Source organism: Artemia franciscana, chromosome 10, assembly GCF_032884065.1.
Source record: "Artemia franciscana chromosome 10, ASM3288406v1, whole genome shotgun sequence".
Taxonomy (NCBI): Eukaryota; Metazoa; Arthropoda; class Branchiopoda; order Anostraca; family Artemiidae; genus Artemia; species Artemia franciscana.
Genome location: NC_088872.1, coordinates 16813057 through 16834650, shown reverse-complemented (window position 1 = coordinate 16834650; position 21594 = coordinate 16813057). Strand labels below are relative to the sequence as shown.

At 35.6% G+C, this 21594-nt stretch overlaps 1 protein-coding gene across 7 annotated transcripts in view; it reads left to right on the top strand.

Moving 5' to 3' along the window:
* The window catches only part of LOC136031850 (ankyrin-2-like), a 350415-nt gene extending 332971 nt beyond the window's left edge, over positions 1-17444 (top strand). For all 7 annotated transcript variants that reach the window (XM_065711711.1, XM_065711710.1, XM_065711709.1 and 4 more), the window contains 3 exons: positions 4299-8413; positions 9540-9582; positions 17213-17444. In XM_065711711.1, coding sequence (XP_065567783.1) covers positions 4299-8413; positions 9540-9581 — 4157 coding nt within the window. In that variant the 3' untranslated portion in view covers position 9582; positions 17213-17444. The remainder of the gene's footprint in view (positions 1-4298; positions 8414-9539; positions 9583-17212) is intronic.
* The last annotated feature ends 4150 nt before the right edge of the window (positions 17445-21594 follow it).

The following is a 21594-nucleotide window of genomic DNA, read 5'->3' as shown; positions in this document are numbered from 1 at the left end:
ATTGATTCCGTTTATTACAACCATATAAATTGCTTCTTTTGTCCCAAATTCTTGGAACCGATTTTTCTGCCTAATTCGGGGTCCATTTGAGACTGTTCTTTTGTGTATGCTATCAAATTTGGGTTTGTGACTACTGTAAACTCGTTAAAGGGAATTCTATGAAGTATCAATGGAAACCACTCAAAGTAAAATTAAAGTGAGTTTTCTTTGGTTACTGTTAAATTATAATTGTGACAAATTACAATTGCTTTATAGTTTTTGGTAATTCTTACGATTGCTTGTTAATTCTGCAACAAAATTCCTTCTATTAAAGAAATTCTTTTATAACAAAAAAGTAGTACCATTCGGTTCCCCATTTAAAACTTTCCAAATAATTATTCCCTATCGTGACGAATGAATCCCTTCCCCTCCACAGTTGCAGATATAGCCCTAGACTACGTACAAACCTTCATCAGAAAAAGCTATAACAACATATATTTTCATCGTAATCTACGAAAAATTTGTATTCATCGCATTCCTGTGGCCCCAAGTAGGAACATTATTATAGCAGTTTTCAGACGTTTTATACATAGCCTAGGGCTATGTGTAGGAAGCTAGGAATTATATAGACTCCTTAGGCCTATAGGAAAATATAGTTCAAGAGAATTTTGATTGGACAATTGAATGCTGGTGCTTTCAATGATTGGTGCTTTCTTTGCTGGTGCTGCACCAGCACAATTGATGTTGTTGTGTCACATTCATAGAAGGAATTTAGCTGAAGAAATTCTTTTCAATTTGTTCCAATTTTTTCATTAAAACAAAAGGCTCAAACAGGGAGTATCCGGACATCATCATTTTAAATGTCTTTACTGTCATATTTTTCTGTGTTAATTTCTTTTTTCCCCACTTCAGATAATAAAATAAGTAAATGGGCAATGTAGTTGTCTCTTTAAATTCCCAGAGTAACAAGCTCTCTGTGTCTGGTGTTTATGTTACTCAATATACCTTGTTGCTGAGAAAACTTCTTATTATAGCATCCTTATATTAATTACAGTTTCCGAACAAGAAGCATTCTTTTCAGAAACGAATATCGCATTTCCATGTTCCTTTTATTATTAATCTGTCCATAGAATCTGTTCGGATCGTTAATACTTCTTTATTACAAAGTGATCAAGGATATTTATTTCCATAAATAATTTCTAGAGTTTCCAGAGCTTTTTCTGGAAATTATTTTAAAATGCTTTTATTTAAAGTATAATTCCGCTAGCTAGTAATTTTTGTAACTTTTAGACCACACTGGCAAAGCATAACATAAATAAAACATAAGCAATAACATAATGTTTGATTTCATAAATAAGTAAAGACAAAAATAAAATGTAGGGAAACTTTGACGCGGTGGTAACTAAAAATTAATGCGAATATTTTGGTCGAAACCTCCGCACAGTCATCTTCGGTCCAAAAAGAATGGAATGTAAATCAAATACAGAAAATGAATTTAAAGAAAACTAAAAGATTAGCCGCCACTGAGGACGGCTGAACTGATGTCTTAAACACGCATCTGCATTAATTTCATGTTTTCACTAGCTTAAATTTTTCCCTCATTTATTTGTTCTTCATTGCTTCTTACGCTTAGTAATTGTTTTCAACCGTGATTGAAGGGGACAGGGGAGTGCCCTTATCTCCTCAGATTTTAGAAATATTCTTCTAGTATTTTCACTGAAAAATGCTTTTTCTTGGTATTTTCATTTAAAATATTTGAAAAACAAACAATAAAACTTAAATCCTCCGCCATTTTCGTAAAATGTATTTTGCGCCCTCCTCCTAAATTTTCGTGAATTTGAGCCTCTGGGGATTGTGAATAGTGTTTTCTTTTTTGATTTTTACAGCAAGCCTGTATTTCAATGCTTTTCTATTTAATTTGCAAAACATTCAGGAAAGAAACTAAAAGTATTAATATTGATCTACTACTGTCAGAAATACAAATACAGACAATCTTTTTTTCCATGCTTTTTTAACTCTAATTAATTACTTTGGATACAAATTACTCATAGGAAAAATTTACTATCAGTATTTGAATTAACTCCGAACTAATCATTTACTTTGGTTAGTATAGAAACCAAGGCTTTGGGGACCTGCGAACGACTTCAAGTTGAAAACTTTGGTGAGTTGTAAGAACTAGTTAAATATCAAACTAATTACTGCTCTCGGGTAGTTTCTATTAAGAGTGAGTAATAAAGGAGCTATGTGTATCAGGAGAAAAATATTGCATTTTATTTGTTTTGTACAATAGTAGTTTCATTTTAATGCCAAATGGGCCTTAGATTCCTTTTTCAAATAAAATAAGCAAGGAATCTGAAAAAAAAAATCTTGGGTAGTTTCTTTGCTGCTTGTCGATACCCAAAAGAACCGTTCCTAGGTTTGGTGGCGCCCGGGAAAAAATAATTATTGCACCAACATAATTGTAATTGCGTAATTGTGAAACGTAATAGTGTACTAGATTTTATTATATTTTTGACGTTTTTGATTGGCTATTTGTAATAGTTCCTTGGTTCACAAAGAAAAAAATTGTTGTGATACAATATTCGACAGTCACATCAGTGGACAATTTTAGTGGCCATTATATCCCCACAGGATTATCGAGTAGGATAATCGAGGATTATCCTAACATTCACTGGGAAAATATTCAAAGTTGAAAGAGCCTGATTGAAATGGATCAGGATGATGTTTTTTGCTTCTATGCTTTCAGGATCACGACTGTATTTTTCTGTCCCATATCCCTTTTTTCGGTAGTAATTATGTTGAATTGGACAGCTTTAATCAGCTTTGCAGCCAAATCATTTTTAAAAGTGACTGCTTCTTCCGTTGCTGTCGCTGTTGTGCTGAAAAAAAATTGCTGGAAAAATCAATCAATTGTCTCATCTAAGTAAAATTTCTCATCATGAAAAATTGCTTGACAAAACGATTAAAGTCGTCAAAATTGGCAATTAAATTGCGACGATAAGCAAACTTCGACCCTTCTACGTCAACCTACGTCGAACTTCACCCTTCGAACTTCTACGTCAACCTAGAGTATGGTGACAGTGAGTGAAGAAAGGAAAATTCAAAGAAACAAGTACTAACTGCCTTAGTTGCCTGTTGCCTTAGTTATGAACAGCTGCCATCTTATGTAAAAAATGTCTTATATTTGTTGAGTATGGGTAAAACATAGGCGTTAGGAGTTTTAATGTCACTTCATAGAAGCTCACCACAACATCAGAATACTATCCGAGGATACATGCTCGTTTACCTAGACCTAAACCTATTCTAAACCTAGAAAGATCAGATCTAGATTGTGAATCTGAATGTCCATGAAACCTTAATCTAGAACGGTAATTTGGAACATCCAAGTTATATGTTGTTCAAGTGAAAGCTGTATTTTCTTCTTTTTTTTGTTCTGCTATCTTTCTAAATGATAAATAACCAACTATCAGACTATATGAGTAATCTCTGTTATCTGCTCTTACAAAATAGGAAGGAGACTCTTGGTCGGAGCCCCTCTTTTGAATCTTTTTTACTTTCATAATAATTTCATATCTTCAAAACACCAGTGAAGTCAATTTACATAAATTTTAGGGTGGCAGGGGATAGGCAAAATGCATTATTCAATATGTAGAGGAGTGTAATTTTTATTTTTTTCCAATGAAAAGACTAAAAAATGCATTTTTAAACGAAGATACCAAAAAGAGGTAATTTTAGAAATCTAATTGAGCAAAAAGATCTAAGGGGTAAATTCCCCCCACCCACCCTTTTTATTTACGACCCTGCTCCAAACCTCTAAGAAACTTGTGCCTATATTGCCGTCTTTTACTTTCAGATATTGAATAAAGCCAATTTCAATGGATGATTTCTGCCTCCTTAGTGCTAGTTGGATGCTGTTTGTAATGCTTTGAATTCGAATAAAACAAATTGTTTTCGAATGCAATCCGGTTTTAGTGAAATCCATTATTATTATTATTTATTTAGTAAAATAAAATCCATATTTATCCAGTTGATCAGGTTTTACATTTATTTTTCTACTTTAAAGCTTGAGTGGTGTCAGTTTTTGCCTAAAGGTACAGGTCTTATGATAAAGAAACTATAACATAATGCATTTTAATTTGTATCAGTTGTTTTAGAAGTAAGGGAAATAGCATTGTTTTTTTTTTTTTTTTATCAAAACTTATATAAAATCAAGCTATCTCTTTCATGTGTCCCACTATTTGTATTCTATTTGTACTATTTTGAAATAATTAATCTATTAATTTTTTTTACCGTGTCTACTAACCCACTAACTATTTTAGATACTGACCAAACACAACCATGCCATAATATGGACTCAACAGAAGTTTCTGGGCAACAGCAAGGGCGAACAAAAAACGAAAGAAAGCACAAGAGATCGGAGTCAATCTTTAAAACATCGGAAACAATTTCATTTAAAAGCGAATGGGAGAATATGACTCCCAAGAAAATGGAAACAACTGAGAAAACGGTCACATTTTCTAGTCATATCATGGAAGTAGTTGAAACAGATTTTGAAGACAGATCAAATGACTGCGAAATTAAAATTTCGCAGAAATCGAAGTCTGATACACGTAATGAAGTTATCGAAACAGTTGAAGAAAAGATCTTTACAACTTCAGACTTAGTAGAAGATCCAGGATTTCCGACCACAACGGTAGGGGGTGACCAAAACTTAAAAGAAGAAAATTGCTCTGTTGAGACAGAAAATGCTTCATCTACTCTCGAACCTGCCTCAGAATCAGACAAAAATATTTGCTGTGTTGATCAACTGAATACTAAAAACTTGCCGCAGATAAATACTGATGAACTTTTAAAATCTAGTATAGAGATATGTAGCGAAAAATGTGATGACGATTTTGAGCAAGATATTGACGTCAATAACTCAGCCTCTTATGACAACATTGGCTTCATAGGGATTGAGAAAATAGATACCGAAACTTCAGAAATACAGAGATGCAAGAGTCCGTTTGAAGTGGACAGGGAAAACGAACAATTTATTCCTGAAAGTCTACCATTGGACGGGGAAGAGAAGATTTATACGCCGACGGCAACTGTTATTGAAGTTATTACCAGCCCTCTTTCAGATAATCTTGCTGCTGGCGAGAGTACACTAATTGAAGAAATTACTCGAGATGAAGATTGCAAAGTAATCTCTGAACTTGTCACGATCGTGTCAAGCGTTCCAGGAAATCTTCAAGGATTACAAATTGAAGAACATTCAAGCAAAGAAGAAATACTTGATAAACAGATATATTCCGATATGTTTCAAATAGGTTTGAAAGAAGTATCTGAAGGAGTAAAATTGGAAAAAAAAAGATTTCCTGATGCACTTCCTTCAAGCGGTTATCCAGATAGAACAGAAATCAAACATTCTCCACCATCTGTTGCTGAAGAGTTCCCTGATCAATCTATTAAGAGTAATGAAACTGAACCCAGCCCAAGGTTAAATTTTATAGTTGCTTTAAATCCTTGCTTTGAAGTCCTTGGAAAATTTCCTAGCGACGAATCGAAACAAGCCATCAAGGTCACTGAACCTAAAAATCAAGATGATATCCGTAGTATCGCTCAATCTCTGGTAGATGTCATTTCTGAGGAGGCTCAAAAACGTGTTAACATATCTCGAAGCTTTCGAGACTCTCCTCTTGAACAGAACGAAGAAAGGACAAAGGTTGTCCTCTGTGAGACCAGTATTAAAAAAGCACTATCAGACATAAAGGATAATTTGGAATCTGCACGTGAACAAATGAAAGTGTCTTTGCAGCAGCAAGGACAACCTTTACCAGAAGAATCTCCTTCGGAATATTGCGTAAGGTTTGATAGAATATATGATTCAGATTTATACGTGAAAGATGAACCAAAAGATAACGTCATTCGAACGACTGAAGAACTGAGCTCTAAAAAAGATTCATTGGTTGTTGATCTGAGTCCTAATGTCGTAACGTGTACTGAAGTTGTAACTGAGACAATATATACGGTGCAAAAGCCTAAATCTGGCCAAGCTGGGTGTGCATCTTCTTCCAGCAAACTCCCGAGTCGTGAAGGGTCTAAAGACTATGAACAAGAATATTTGGTTTCGCCTTGCCGCTCTCCCGTGTCTCTAGATCATAAAAACTCTGATCATGATGCAGCCTGTAGCACAACATCTTTTATCCCAACAGAATATGACACGGCACATTCTTGCAGATCCCACACATCACAAGAATATTATTCAGCTGTCAGTTCACTATCATCAAAAGACTCGGGGAAGTCCATTGATTCTGAGCAAGCAAGCTCTGCCAGTTTTGATCATTTTAGCGAAACAACGGATACAGTCCTTGCATCTTCTAATGACACCCCTGCACATCGGTTTGATATTACCATTTCTGAAGATTTTCATGGAATTAAAAATGAACTAAATGATACTCCTGTTGATGAGGATTTCAGCGAATCAGCAATATTTGGAAATGCCGAAAACCTCACAACTGTAAACAGCATGAAAAGATCCGCTGAAATGAACTTCAATCCAGAACAAAGACAATTTGACATTGATCGTTCCTTTTCTGAGGACTCCTATAATTTGAAAGACTCGCCAGTTAATATTCCAGGAATTTCGATGCAGGAAATGGATGACATTCCTGTACTATCTATTACTGGAACGGAGGACATAGAAGATGAATTGCAAGACGTTGTTTTCTCTTCAAATTTGCAAGCTCCTGATATAATTATCAGACCTGGCACACCAGAACCTGGTGCTTTTGCCGTTTCTTTGCCACTTTCAAAAGGGAAAGAAGAAACGCCCAAAGATGAAAGTGTTGCCTCTATGCAAGAGGATAATTCTGAAATAAAAATAGTGTTTTCTGAGGTGTCAATAAAAGAAGTGGAATCTGCTGGTCAACCAAGAATCCATTCCCATAAACTATATAGCCATCCTTCTATCCCAGATATGAAACAAAAATCTTCTTCGAAAATAGAAAGAAGATACAGCTTTCCAACTGAGGATGACTTCCAATGCCTAGATGAAGGTAGTGTCTCCAAGCGTAATACTATTCAAGTTAATGAAAACGTGTCATTAGATATTGAGGACACGAAATTTGAAGAATCTGGCTCAAATATAATGCCTCCTAGAGCAATTGTCGCTAAACGGATCGATCCTGAAACTGTGTTAGGAACTACTTATTCCTATACTATGTCTTTTGAGAAAGAAGAGAAAGATATTACTGATTTAGATATTCCAGAAGAAGATATTGAAAAAGAAAAACAGTGGATTGCAAGGCAGTTTGATGATGTATTGTTACTGCACCATGATCTGGAGGATATTGCTGAATGCGCAGAGGACGGAGAAAGCACAACGAGCGGAGAAAGAAAAGACCTTGATAAGCTAAAAGAGTCTTTAAGCAGTACACCAGACTTTGACGTTCTGGGAGGACGTAAGTTTTTTACAAAAGGTGGTGAATTTGATGATGTATCCATATTCTCTTTGCAAGAATTTGAGCGATTGGAAAGAGAAATGCTTCTTGAAAATATGAGAAGGCAAAGTGGAGAAAGTGGCAGTGGTTCGGGTGACTCAATTAATTTGAAGATATTTAATGCTAAGGGCTTGGGAGATAATATTTCTGTTAATTCTTTGACAGAGTTTGAAAAGCTTGAAAAGCAAGTCCAAGATTTTGTTAGGATAGAAGACAAAGCCAAGCTTGAAGAAATGTTACTTTCTGAAATTGAAGAAGGCCATGAAAGCATGGTTTCTGAGTCTGAAAGCTGTGAAACAATTTCACAGGCAGCAGCCAATCCAAATGATGGAGATGATACAGATTCTGAAGACTATGAACAAAGAATGTTTGAAATCGAGGAAATCATTCGACAAGCGCAAACTAATATTCAGCAATTTGACACGACTGAAGATTCCGAATCCCACCAAGAGGAAATGCAGCATAGAGAACGTATTGATAGCAATGAAAAATCAGAATCTTTTCACTCTGAAAATGTGGGTGACGACAAAAGTCGTTACCAGAAAGAGATACATTCTTATAGAATATCGATTGCGGGTGAACTGCCATCGACCTTCTCCGAAGAGTATGGAGGGGATGCTGCCCAGCGTTCAAAAATAAATACTGCCAAACCTTGGACTGAACACGGAGAATTCCTTGCAATCGATACGCAGGAAATGAGTCGAAGTAGCTCTGCAGGAACTCGTGCTACTGGGTACGACTCTGACTCTTTGATGTCAGGGAGCATGACAAGTTCAAATTCAGTAGCTTTAGTAACGAGCACAGAAACAATAGATGAGACAAAGTACGGTATGACTTCTTCTACGGATACAATTCTTGAAGGAGGGACTCAAAATATATTTGATCAACGTGGCTCTTCAGAAAGCCGGGAAATGGTTCAGAGTTTTGGATCTGAAAGGCTCACGTCTAAGGTACTATATAGATGGAGTTTCGCCTAACTGTCGTCCAGTCACTGTTTTATTTGGAATGAAATCTCTGTATTTCATTTTGCATGTTTAATTTAATTTTACGTCTCTTGCCTGAAAAAAAAATGAACACGCTCTTCTTGGTTTATTTTATTTGCCTCCTCTATATGTTGTCTTGTGATATAGATACCGTATTGCATCCACTCCTCTCTTTTTTTCCAGGATTGTCCCGTTTTTCTCTGTTTTTCTTTTTTTTCGCTTCTAAAATAAAGGAAACAAAAAAAAACTAGAATTACTTTATTAAGTTTGTTTTTCATTGTTTTTTCTTCTGTTTTTTTGCTGTTTTTCTGACTTTAATTCCAATTCACGCTGACATGATTCTTGAAAAAGAATTGACATATTTTATTATGAATACTTTGACCGAAAATTGATTCCGTAAAGAAGACAGATAAATTTTCAGTAAAGAAGAAAAAATTATTTTATTCTAAGAGAAAACGAAGGGCCCATACAAATGGTTCAAACTACAATGTAGTTACGATTTTTTCTCTTTTTTTTGCAAAAAAGAATATTACTATTGTTTTGTATACTTAATCTGAAAAGGGTTCACACCTCTGTATTCATCACTATGAGCTTACCAAAATAGAAAGTATATATATATATATATATATATATATATATATATATATATATATATATATATATATATAACTTGCTGTGACGCAATACAAGCTTTGGAAATATTGAAATCATGGACTTATTTTTCAAAAATATTTTTTCTTTTATTTTTCTCTCGCTTTCTCTCTCTCTCTTTCTTTCCCTCTCTTTCTTTCTTTCTCTCTCTCTATCTCTCTCTCTCTCTCTCTCTATATATATATATATATATATATATATATATATATATATATATATATATATATATATATATATATATATATATATATATATATATATATATATATATATATATATATATATATATATATATATATATATATATATATATATATATATATATATATATATATATATATATCAAAACATCCAAATATATATACATATATATAAATATATTTGGATGTTTGTTATTTCATGAATAGTTATTAAGCCAAATTAATGTATCAATCTTTTTCAGGGCCAGCCAGAGAGTCAGATTCCCCGCCCGAAGAAAAACTAAGGTAAATAGTGTTAGTATTTTTATGGTACTTGGTATTAACCAAGTGACATATAGCAATCGCAAATTCTGTCGGTCTGTTGGTCCCATTTTTGATACTTTAGGTACTTCCAGGTATGCTCGGACGATGAAATTTGGCAGACGTATCAGTGACTGGACCAGTGGCTGGACCGGAAAAAATAGAAAAATGAAGTATTTTTAACTTACGAACGGTGGATGAGATCTTAATGAAATTTGGTGTTTGGAAGGATATCGTGTCCCAGAGCTCTTATTTTAAATCCCGACCGGATCTGGTGACATTGGGGGGGAGTTGGGAGGGGGAAACCTAAAGTCTTGGAAAACACTTTGAGTGGAGGGATCGGGATGAAACTTGGCGGGAAAAATAAGCAAAAGTCCTAGATACATGATTGACATAACCGGAACGGATCCGCTCTCTTTAGGGTAGTTGGGGGGGGGGGGCTTAATTCTGAAAAATTAGAAAAAATGAGGTATTTTTAACTTACGAACGGGTGATCGTATCTCAATGTAATTTGATATTTAGAAGGATATCGTGTCTCAAAGCTCTTATTTTAAATCCCGGCGGGATCTGGTGACATTGGGGGGAGTTTGGGGGGGAACCTAAAATCAAAGAAAACGCTTAGAGTGAAGGGATCGGGATGAAACTGGGTGGGAAGAATAAGCAGAAGTCTTAGATACGTGATTGACATAATTGGAACGGATCCGCTCTATTTGGAGTAATTGGGTGGGGGGGGGGGTTATTTTTAACTTACGAAGGAGTGATCGGATCTTCATGAAACTTCATATATAGAAGGAAATCGTAACTCAGGTCTCTCATTTTAAGTCTCAAACGGATCCAGCGTCATTGGGGGGGGACCGGAAATCTTAGAAAATACTTAAAGCGGAGAGATCAGGATAAAACTGGATGGGAAGAATAAAAACAAGTCTAAGATACGTGACTGACATAACCGGTCCGGATCCGCTCTGTTTAGTAGAGTTGGGGGGGGGGGGAATCGGAAAAGTGAGGTATTGGTAACTTACGAACGGGTGATCAGATCTTAATGAAATTTGATATTTAGAAGGATCTTGTGCTTTAAAGCTCCTATGTTAAATTCCCATCAGATCCTGTGACATTGGGGGGAGTTAAAGGGGGAAACCAGAATTCTTGGAAAACGTGAAAATTGGGGTATTTTTTATCATACGAATAGGTGATCGGATCTTAATGAAACTTGATATATACAAGGATCTCATGTCTCAAATGCTCTATTTTCGACTCGAATTGGATCCGGGGACATAGGGGGCTGGAGGAGGGAAACAGAAATCTTGGAAAACGCTTAGAGTGGAGAGATCGGGATGAATCTTGATGGAAAGAATAAGCACAAGTTCTGGATACGTGATTGACATAATTGGAACGGATCCGATCTCTTTGGAGGAGCTGGGGGTGTTAATTTTGAAAAATTAGAAAAATTGAGGTATTCTTAACTTAAGAACGTGTGACCAGATCTTAATGAAATTTGATATTTAGAAGGAATTCATGTCTCAGAGCTCTCATTTCAAATCCCGACCAGATCTGTTGAAATTGGAGGGAGTTGGAGGGGAAAATCGGAAATCTTGGAAAACGCTTAGAGTGGAGGAATCGGGATGAAGCTTGGTGGATAGAATGAGCAAATGTCATAGATACGTGATTGACGTAACCGTATTGGATTCGCTCTCTTTGGGGAAGTTGGGGGGAGTGGTTCAGTGCTTTGGCGAGTTTGGTGCTTCTGGACGTGCTAGGACGATGAAAATTGGTAGGCGTGTCATGGAGCTGCACAAATTGACTTGATAAAGTCGTTTTCCCAGATTCGACCATTTGGGGGGGGGGGGCTAAAGGGAGAGGAAAAGTCAGAAAAAATGAGGTATTTATAACTTACGAGTGGGTGATCGGATCTTAATGAATTTTGATATTTAGAAGGATATCGTGACTCAGAGCTCTTTTAAATCCCGTCCGGCATTAAGCCTCTGATTTTCCTTTTAAATCAGTTTATTGATTCTTAGAATTTTGTTAGAGCTCATACCATATGAGCTCTTGGCTCTTAGCTCTTCTGGCCTCGTCACAAGTGCCATATGAGCTCTTAGCTCTTGTTATTATATTAGGTTTAACGGAATATCTGCACCTATACGAAGGCAAAATCAATTCCAAACTCTCTTCCTCGATCAACTTCCAATTCCCTTATGCCCGAGAGGTGTTTACCCTCCTTCCTCTTCTTTCATAATTGGGTGAAACTGCCCTTGTACTGGTTAACTGGTAAGAGTTAGCTTTTGAATAAAAAATCTTGTTTTCACTTTTTTCCTCATCCTTTTTTTCTCATTATACTTTATATTACACTTTTCTAGTTTTAAATTCTCGGAATTTTCCTGAAAAATTTCCCAACCTTTTAAGATAATATTTTGATATTGAAAGGTAACCACTTTCAAGCTATTTGGTTTTCTATTATTTTCTTTTTTGTTTCGCTTTCTTTTTTTTCACTGCACGTATGGGTCATCATGCTTAGCCTCGTAACTTCGAAAAATATGAATCCTACTACTACTATTAACAACTAACTGTAGCATCAAGCAGCCCGAGGCTAATACAGCTGCGCACGCTCCTCTTCCACCCCAACGTATTAAAGCTTTACTCTTTGCTCCCCTCTCATTAAGTTCCTTTCAATCATTTTTGTTCTTATTCTTATACAGTTTATCTGGAAACAATTTCACAAATATCCCTCTCCCTTTCGAAAAGGTTTCAATTGCGAAAAACTCCATAGGCCTTCGCTAGTCTGATTTTACATAATTCAAACGTGTTGCGACAAATGTGTTGCGTGTTGCGAGGGGTCAAAAGCTTGACAGCCACATTCCCTTCATGTAATAGAGGGTTCACGTTTCAAGAGATTAGAACAAGTTGAAAGAGCATACACTTCTTTTCTGGCTCAACTTAAAAATGAGCCGTATTTAGGACTGTTATCTGCTTGGCTATATCGACGAAACTGTTCATAAAACTTGAAGTTTTAGTTGGTTCTGACTTAATGCCGGTTGCTTTTTTTTCTTTTTCTTCTTTCTTTATACTCATTTAAATAAAATCTGTGTTGTTGCTGTTAAGTTATGTCAAAATTTTCTACAAATCAGCTTTTTTCTCATTAGAATAAGCTTAATTGCCAGCTGAAAAAAATATTGGACAGAATGAGGAGTATCCATGGGGGAGGGAGGGAAGTGTCCCCCTGGAAGTATCCCCCTAAGTCTTTTGGTATTTTCAACGAAAAAAAAATTAGAAAATAAAACAATATTGCCCTCTACTCTAGATTTTGAAGAATGCCTTTTTTGTATTTTTGTTTTAAGAATTGACAAAAAATAACGCCCCCCCCCCCATACATTCTCGCGAATATGTGCTTCTATAGAAAATTCAAACGAAGATACAGTGCTGTTTTTAATGAAAGAGTCGTTCGGCGACAATAAGGGCCAGATCGTTTTCACACGTATGACATACACAAAAAACATATTACTGGAGTGTTTTGAATCAGGAGAAAAAGAACATATATGACTTTGTGATATCTGCTTATTGTGTGAAGACTTAAAACACTTAGCCAGAAACATTAACTCTAAAATAAAATTTTGAGTTTCTTCCCTTTTCAGCAAAATTTTTCAGTCTCCTTTGCTAATTTGTTATTGACCAGTCCTAATTTGTTATTGACTGCAATCTCAATTAAACTGATTGACCTGGGAATTTTCTGGGTAATAAAAAGTTTTTAAGGCCAATTTGGATTGTAAATTTTAATTAGTTACGTTTTTTGGAGTAAAAAATGACCTTTCGGGAAATTGACTCTATGGAAAAACTTTTAGATAGACTGCTATCGATGCAATAGTTCCTTTGGTCTTATAAGTAGGAATAATCTAGACACGTACGTATGGAGATTTTGAAATCCGCATTAATTCTTCCGCTCACTTGAATGTGTTTGATTTTTGCTGTTGTTACCAAAATGCCTTATAATTTGCACTTTACTTTGCAAATTTGCTTTTGTTTTTTGAGAATTCATTCTCTCCATAATTCCTTGCGTACGTGCTTGGATAAATTTATCATCAAGCTGGGAAAACAGTATAACATTTCATTGCCCTAAGAAGAATGTTATGGAATAAGTAATTTCTGAGACCACACTGGGTAAGCATGACAAGATGCTAACACATTTCTTTTTCTCATCTTGTTAAGATCTTGGAAAACATTTCGGTAGAAGGCCCATTTAACTATTCAGGAGGAAGGCTTAGACATTGCTTTAATAATGGTATATAACGTCCTGCAATCGAAAAATGAAAAATACGAGTCCGGTGGATTTTACAGGTGATTCTCGGTAAATCTGTACTCCTGTACTAGATAACCTTTATTCAAGGCAGTTTTCCTTGCACGAGACCTGCATCCTCGTGCTCCCTGTCACTGATAGAGGTTGGGAGCTATTGCAGGTCTTCTATTATCTTCTTCATAAATTGTGAGTAGACCACTGTTTGCTGTTAATTGTCCCAGGGGTCAATTTTCAATGAAGTATTTTCTAATCTTTTGGCAAAAAAAACTGGTTGAAATTCTAGCCTAAGAATCTGTTTAGAGAAGGAAAGTTGCCCCAACATCCCTCCCCCTCTCCGTCTTGAATCTACCACTTCGAATTTAGTTACATGCAAATTTTGCGTTCTGCAATTCACAAAAGATAGCAAATATTAAGGAGTCGCTACATTGCTTATTTTTAATATTTCATAATTTTATTTATTAACTAGCTGTTGGTGTGGCGCTTCGCGCCGCACCTATACCTAGTTGGTGGGGGCGCTTCGCCCCCCCCAAGCCCCCCCGCGCGCGTAAGTCGTTACGCGCCATTGTAGTTGTGTCCCTGTGTCCCACCTGTGATATATATATATATATATATATATATATATATATATATATATATATATATATATATATATATATATACATATATATATATATATATATATATATATATATATATATATATATATGTTTTAACTACGTAAAACTTGCGAATATACAATATTCTTCGCTGTCCCATTGTCTGTGCATTTAAATAGATTGTCAGGTTTACCGACTCTTGAACATGCAACATATAATTGTCCATGGGAAAACAATCCGTATTCAGATCTATACCGCATTTTTCTAATGATTACCCTTGGGCTTTGTTGATGGTAAATGCTAATCGAATATTCCCTGTTTCCCCGTCGTCATTTATATATCCCCCATGTGCCCTTCCGGCGTCCCTGTTGTAGTTATGTCCCTGTGTCCCGGTCGTCATTTATATTCCCTGTGTCCCGGTCGTCATTTGTGTCCCGGTGTCTCGGTCTATAATTTCTCTTTGAGTGTCCCGGTCGTCATTTATATTCCCTGTGTCCCGCTTGTCATTTGTGTCCCGGTGTCCCGGTCTGTTGTCCCGGTGTCCCGGTCTGTAACATACGACAATAGATCAATTGTGCTGTAACTTTGTTCACGATCCCATTCTACACATGTAGAAATAGAAGCAGTACGATTAGTTAAAGGCATTTCCAAATGCTTGAGAAGTTTGTTTGCAATAGATAAGCACAAATCTTCAATCATAACTAAAGTGCAGTTATAAATTTCTGTTGTAAAGTCCAAGGTCATATCTGATCTTTCTAGTCGTATTCGGTGGAGTATATTCTCGGCCATTTGCGATTTTCTTCGCTGTCCCATTGTCTGTGCATATAAATAGATTGTCAGGTTTACCGACTCTTGAACATGCAACATATAATTGTCCATGGGAAAACAATCCGTATTCAGATCTATATCGCATTTTTCTAATGATTGCCCTTGGGTTTTGTTGATGGTAATTGCTAATCGAATATTCCCTGTGTCCCCGTCGTCATTTATATATCCCATATGCCCTTCCGGCGTCCCCGTTGTAGTTGTGTCCCTGTGTCCCGGTCGTCATTTGTGTCCCGGTGCATCGGTCTGTAATTTCTCTTTGAGTTTCCCGGTTGTCATTTATATTCCCTGTGTCCTGCTTGTCATTTGTCTCCCGGTGTCCCGGTCTGTAACATACGACAATAGATTAATTGTGTTGTAACTTTGTTCACGATCCCATTCTACACATGTAGAAATTGAAGTCAATCATAACTAAAGTGCAGTTATAAATTTCTGTTGTAAAGTCCCAGGTCATATCTGACCTTTCTAGCCGTGTTCGGTGGAGTATATTCTCGGCCATTTGCGATTTGTATTTCTCCCATAACTCTGTAGGAGATGAAGGAGAGCAACTTTTGCCGGAAGACACGGGCCGTAATGTCATGTCTATGAACCGGCGATTGTCCAGCATGTAAAAGCTGTTGTATCTAATCCCAAGAAGGATTATATGTAAATGTAATAAATGACGAATCATTAATCTATAGGCATAATATTTCATTGCGCTGCATTTCTTATCCGTTTCTTTGTTAGTGGCTGGATTTATCAATTTAATATTAAAGTGATAGCCGTCAGCTCCATCCCAAAAAAATTATAGGATATTGTAGGGCATCGTAGCATCGACGAGTTTAAGCAATTCTTGTCAACTGATTGTTTCGCCTATAAAGAATATTATCTCGAGGTAAGAACTGATCACCGACCATAACGATTGCCACTTCGTTGATAGTTGCGTATCAGTAGGCATCAATTCGATTGCTGTTTTGAACAGAAGCACTAAATTATTATTTTTGTGGAAAAGATGTTGCAACTGGGAAACGATAGTCCTTTCAACGTCGTTTTTTTTTATCATCGGTATCACTTTCAAGTTGTTTGGTTTGTTTTACCTTGGCTTGTCTTTCGTCACTATGAAATACATATCGCCGAATCTTTGTTTTTTTTTTACTAAAATCTGGTAGGCATTGATGACCTTATCCAAGTCAAAATCCCAAACCCAATCATCATCGCTATCATTTTCAGTTTTGATACGTTTTGACTCTCCCTGTCCAGATTGATTTTCATCTAACTGCGCGGTTTTGCGTTCTTTAGCCGCAAGCCTTTTGGTATTAACTCTTTGAGCAGCTTCCTCGGCTGTTTCTTCAGTCAATGTAGGATTTATACTAAAATTTCTCTTTGAATTAACTATTTGAGCAGCTTCCTCGGCTGTTTCTTCTGTCATTTTAAGATCTATACTAAAAATTTCTCTTTGAAACGCCTTCTTATATTCTTATAATGACGCCATATGCAAAGCCTTTGACGTCATATACAAAGCCTTTGACATCATATACAAACATACAAAATACATACATGACGTCATAATGCTCAATCCTTATAATGACGTCAGTGGACAAACATGACGTCAGTCGACAAACAACTTATTTTTATATATATAGATTTATTGATAATATTTATTAATTTTTTAATAATTTTAATATTTCCACGTTGCTTAAGAGGGTGCAATAAACGGAAAGACCAAGGTTTTTAAGTTTTTACCTAAAATCATTAAATTGTACACTTTTCTTTGTATATTAAGATTTAAAATACATACATCATTATTGGGCTCATATTCATGGGAAGCAATGTTTTTTAAATTGCATTTATTTTCGTTTTTTTTACGTTATTGTGCTGGCTATGATAAAATTTCCGGAAATATTTTATTAATTGACAATCATTGTTCCAGGGCTGATATTGCATCCCACAATCAGCTTGTCAGTGCTGATCGTGTGGCTTGTGACACTGATGTACTTTGAAAAACACTGGAAAGCTACCACTGATCATTCTCGCGACGAGTATTTTTGTCTTAAAATGACTTTATAAGCAATTTTTCAGACTTTTATTCATTTTATTATTAATTCTGCTGAGTTTTCTCTCCAAGTTTTGTCTGTGTGAATATTTCTATTCAGGAGCTGTGCATAACTATTTCATTTTTGTTTAGCTAATTGCGGTGTTTTTTTTTTTTTTTTTTTTTTCTGTACCTTTTTCAAAGCAACTTGCAATACTTAGTTTATGGCTATATTATATTCAACTTGTTCAATGTAATCAAGTTTCTGATAAGTAATGTAATGTTTGAAAATATATTTGCTTAACGTGTTATTTTGTTTAAAATTGTAGCTGATGTAAGTGCGATGTAGGAACTCTGATGTAGGTGCGCATGCTCACTTTTAATTTTGTCGGGCCATGAGCTCCACTCTTCTCATGTGGATCTATCTATGGTGGAAAAAAGGGACAATCTATAACCATGACAAGTCCCATCTGGTTCTATATCCTGGGAAAGCAATTAGAGACTGTAGATTGGTATGGATTGTCGCTGGGAAGTTAATATGCCCACGAAAACGAGCGATTTTGTGATAAGTGTGTATCTATAACTTACACAAAAAAGACAAGATACTTATATCATGGACTAATTTGTTTCAGGTCTATCCATTCACCGAATTAGAACTTAAGTTTTTTTGAAAAACAAAAAACGGATGCTTTTTCATCACTGCAGTGGATGTAGAATGTAAAGAGTTATAATTGCGTTTGTTAATAAAGTAAATATCTTGGATAAGGGTTTTGTTTAAACTTGCTTAAAAATAGAAAAATTGTCCTTTTTTAAACAATTTTTTGCCAATTTTCAGAGTATTTTTTATCTAAAATTGAATTTGGCAGATAGATAGATAGCAAAATTTCCGTCTTTTGTCAATATATCGAACCGCGCGATAGCAAAAAAATATTGTATCAAAAATTGTACATATTAACTTATATTAAGATCATATTAAGAATTGTACATATTACAAAATATATAACTTGAGCGCTTCAGAATCAGTGGCTTTAATTGTCCAGGCTTCGCTTCCATACAAAACTACTGAGCACGTATACAACAATAGTTTATTTTTCATAAAAAAGTGATATTTTACGTTTTCTGGTTGACTGTCATAATTTTGGTGTGTATTTTTAGAAAACTTTCAAAAATTCCCTTTAAAGAAATTCTCAATCTCTATTTGACCAATAAAAGTATAGCAAGTGTGTTGTCCCAAAACAGTGTATCTCCGTTTTCCCATGTTTTACATGAGAGCCTCGACAAGTTTGCGCAAAAGCCGGACTTACTACGCTTCAAAAAGTGTGAAAATAAATAGGACTACCCTGTCAATTTTCATACTGACTCGTGTTGACCTATTGGTTTTACGAAATCTTAGTCAGATTCCCAAGACAGTCAGTCGACTTTTCTGTCTGTACACTGTTTCTGAAATGTGGTTTAGAAGACGCTACAAGTAAAATGTGAAACTTTTGACTATCTTATTTTTTTCAGATATTAGTTTACTTTTGTCTTAAAAGTCAATAAAGTTACACTTAAGTCACTTTAACGAGGCCTGAAAGAATAGGAAGATAAGTCTGCGAACCAAAATTAGAAAATTGGAAACTACAGTAATGAAAGTGGTCAAATGTTATTCTGAAGCATGGACGCTCAGAAAAATGAAAGAAGATTTGCTAGATGTTTTCCAGAGAAATTACCAACGAATTGTTTTGGGTACCCGACTGACAAATTGTATTTCCAACAGTAGGATGCACGAAAAGTGTGATTCAATTGATTCAACACAAGTCACACAGGCATTCCTCGCCAAAACTCAGTTAAGGACAAAGGATCGTTATGGCAGAGGTGGGGTCCAAAAATTTACCCTAAGACTCTCCCATAACCCCCTCCCCCAGAAAAATTTGTCCCAAATGTAAAATTGAGCAGCCAAAGGAAAATTTAGAAAAAATATAAAGGATGAAGAAAATAGTATAATTTAAAATCAGCTAATATGGAAGAGCGGCGGTAGGTCATTGTGTAAGTGGGGAGGGGGGACGTCACAACACATACCACACCACAGCACCCTTTGCTGTGGTGTGATACCTCCCTTATCATTGCAGAAAAATATATGTGATAATTTTTTTTTAGCTTCATTTTACTAAACCAATTGGCTTCATATTTCATAAAAGTATATAAAACGATGTGCAAGTGCGCATCAGCCATTATGAAGGAGAGGCGGTGGATCATAAAGAGCGCAGTTGAATGCCCAAATATCTTAAATCTCATTGAGCTTCCAGATAAATGCGGAATCTTTTCTAGGGAAGGGGGGAGTTAGGGATTGAAATGTGATCCCTCTTAATTCTTAGAGTATTGCGGGTCTGTTCCTTTAATATTGGTGATAGGGGGAGGGGTAGTAGTGATCCCCTTATTACGACAATGTTTTTCTATGTAGCATAAAATAGTACATTCACGGGTCTACCGGTACAAAGGTGCAAAATGCAAAACAAGGTATCACAAACCTCACCAGGAAATTTCTTGGGGGGGGATTCTACCAGGAGCACTGTTTTCAATAATTTTAGATGGTAAAATTTCTCTTTTCCTAATTATATACAAAGTTTCGATGTATTTAAAGTTATGTATCCAATGTGTTTAAGAATCAGAGAAGATATTCAACAAAGCTACAATTTGTAAAAAAAATTTGACTAAATTTTGTATTTTGTCCTAAGTTTAATCCAAATTTTGTCTTAGATGCCGACCAGAGGCATCACTAGCCAAAATAATTTTTTTGTGGTGGGGCAATGGATTTTACCGAAATATCTTTTTTTGGTGGGGGGGGGGAAGTGGATTTTGCCGAGTGGCTAGTCATTCTTGCCGATTGATATGGGTAACATTGCTGTTAAAATTATTTAGGTCTTTTGCCGACTGGGACTGATTTTCTTTCGTTGATGTTACGTCGTATATTTCTATCAGCCCCATTTACCTGAATAAAAAAAAATCAACGACTATGCATTAGGTGTATATTAGAAGATTTTTCTCATCTGGAGTAACTCCGAGTTTTTTTTTTTTAACATGGAGTCAAACTCTTAAGTCAGAACCAAGAAAATTTAAAATTGACAGAACTCTTTGTTCCAAATAAGGTCTGAAGTACCTTCAAGGGACATTTTTGTCGTACTCCAATTTGAATAATTTTTAGTCAAACTCCAAGTCAAAACCAAGGAAACTCTAGATGAACAGATATCCTTAGTTCAAATAAGCAAGCAAATCAATTTCTTACCGAGTCCACGGGAAGTGATTACCCTTACCTCTTAGTCCTAGCCTCTTGTGTCTGTGCATTTTCATCATAGTTATTTTCTTTAGCCTTGTCTTGTTCTGTTATATAAACTAAGCCCCCCAAAAACACGTAAAAGAATAGAATAAAAATATACAAATAAATATTATAGGATATTTTACACAACAGATTCTGTCTGTATTTCGGAATATAAGTAGAATACGGGAAAATACCTTCTTTTTTCTTATTTTGTTCGTGCTGAGGAGTTTTCCATGCGGGAGGGATTTTCAGGGGGAATATGCCTAGCACCGCCGAATGTGATGATCTGGTGAAAATTTTATTGTTGAAATTGGTCCCTGACATGCCCTGTTTTAGACTAAGGATTGTTTTGGAATATTTTGATTGGTCTAAACAGGCAGAAAAATATTTAGTATTTGAAAGAGGCTGTCCCCTCCTCAACACCTCGCTCTTTATGCTAAAATTTGACTTTCTCACAAATCGTACTTTTTAAAACAATAAAAAAGTAAAAATAAAAATAAAAAACTTAAATGTTAAAAAAGAAGCTTTAGCGTAAGAGTGAGCTATTGAGGAGAGATCCCCCCCCCAATATACGGAATATTTCTATTCGATTGGAGTTTTAATGTTGCTTCTAACTTTCAGTTGAAAAAATTTTTTTTTTATTTAATTGCTGATCCCTTTTGTAAATAATGTCGGGAAATCCACCTCCCCCTATTTAAAATTCCCTTCCCCATGAGAAATTTCTCTATGGAAATATTCTCCAACGTAACTTAAATTAGCGATATTTTGCATAAGAAGGGGTATTTCCATTTTGGAGAATCAAGAGACACCGTGTATCTTCTTCATAAAAAAAAAAGAACGAAAGCTGGCTTTTTTAATACAACCTGCTAAATATCTTCGACTGGAAACATCTTTGATACGGAAGTACAATCACTAAAATATTATTCTTGATTAAAAAATTATAACCAAGAAAAATTGGTAAATCCTTGCATTACACGCTTTCGTG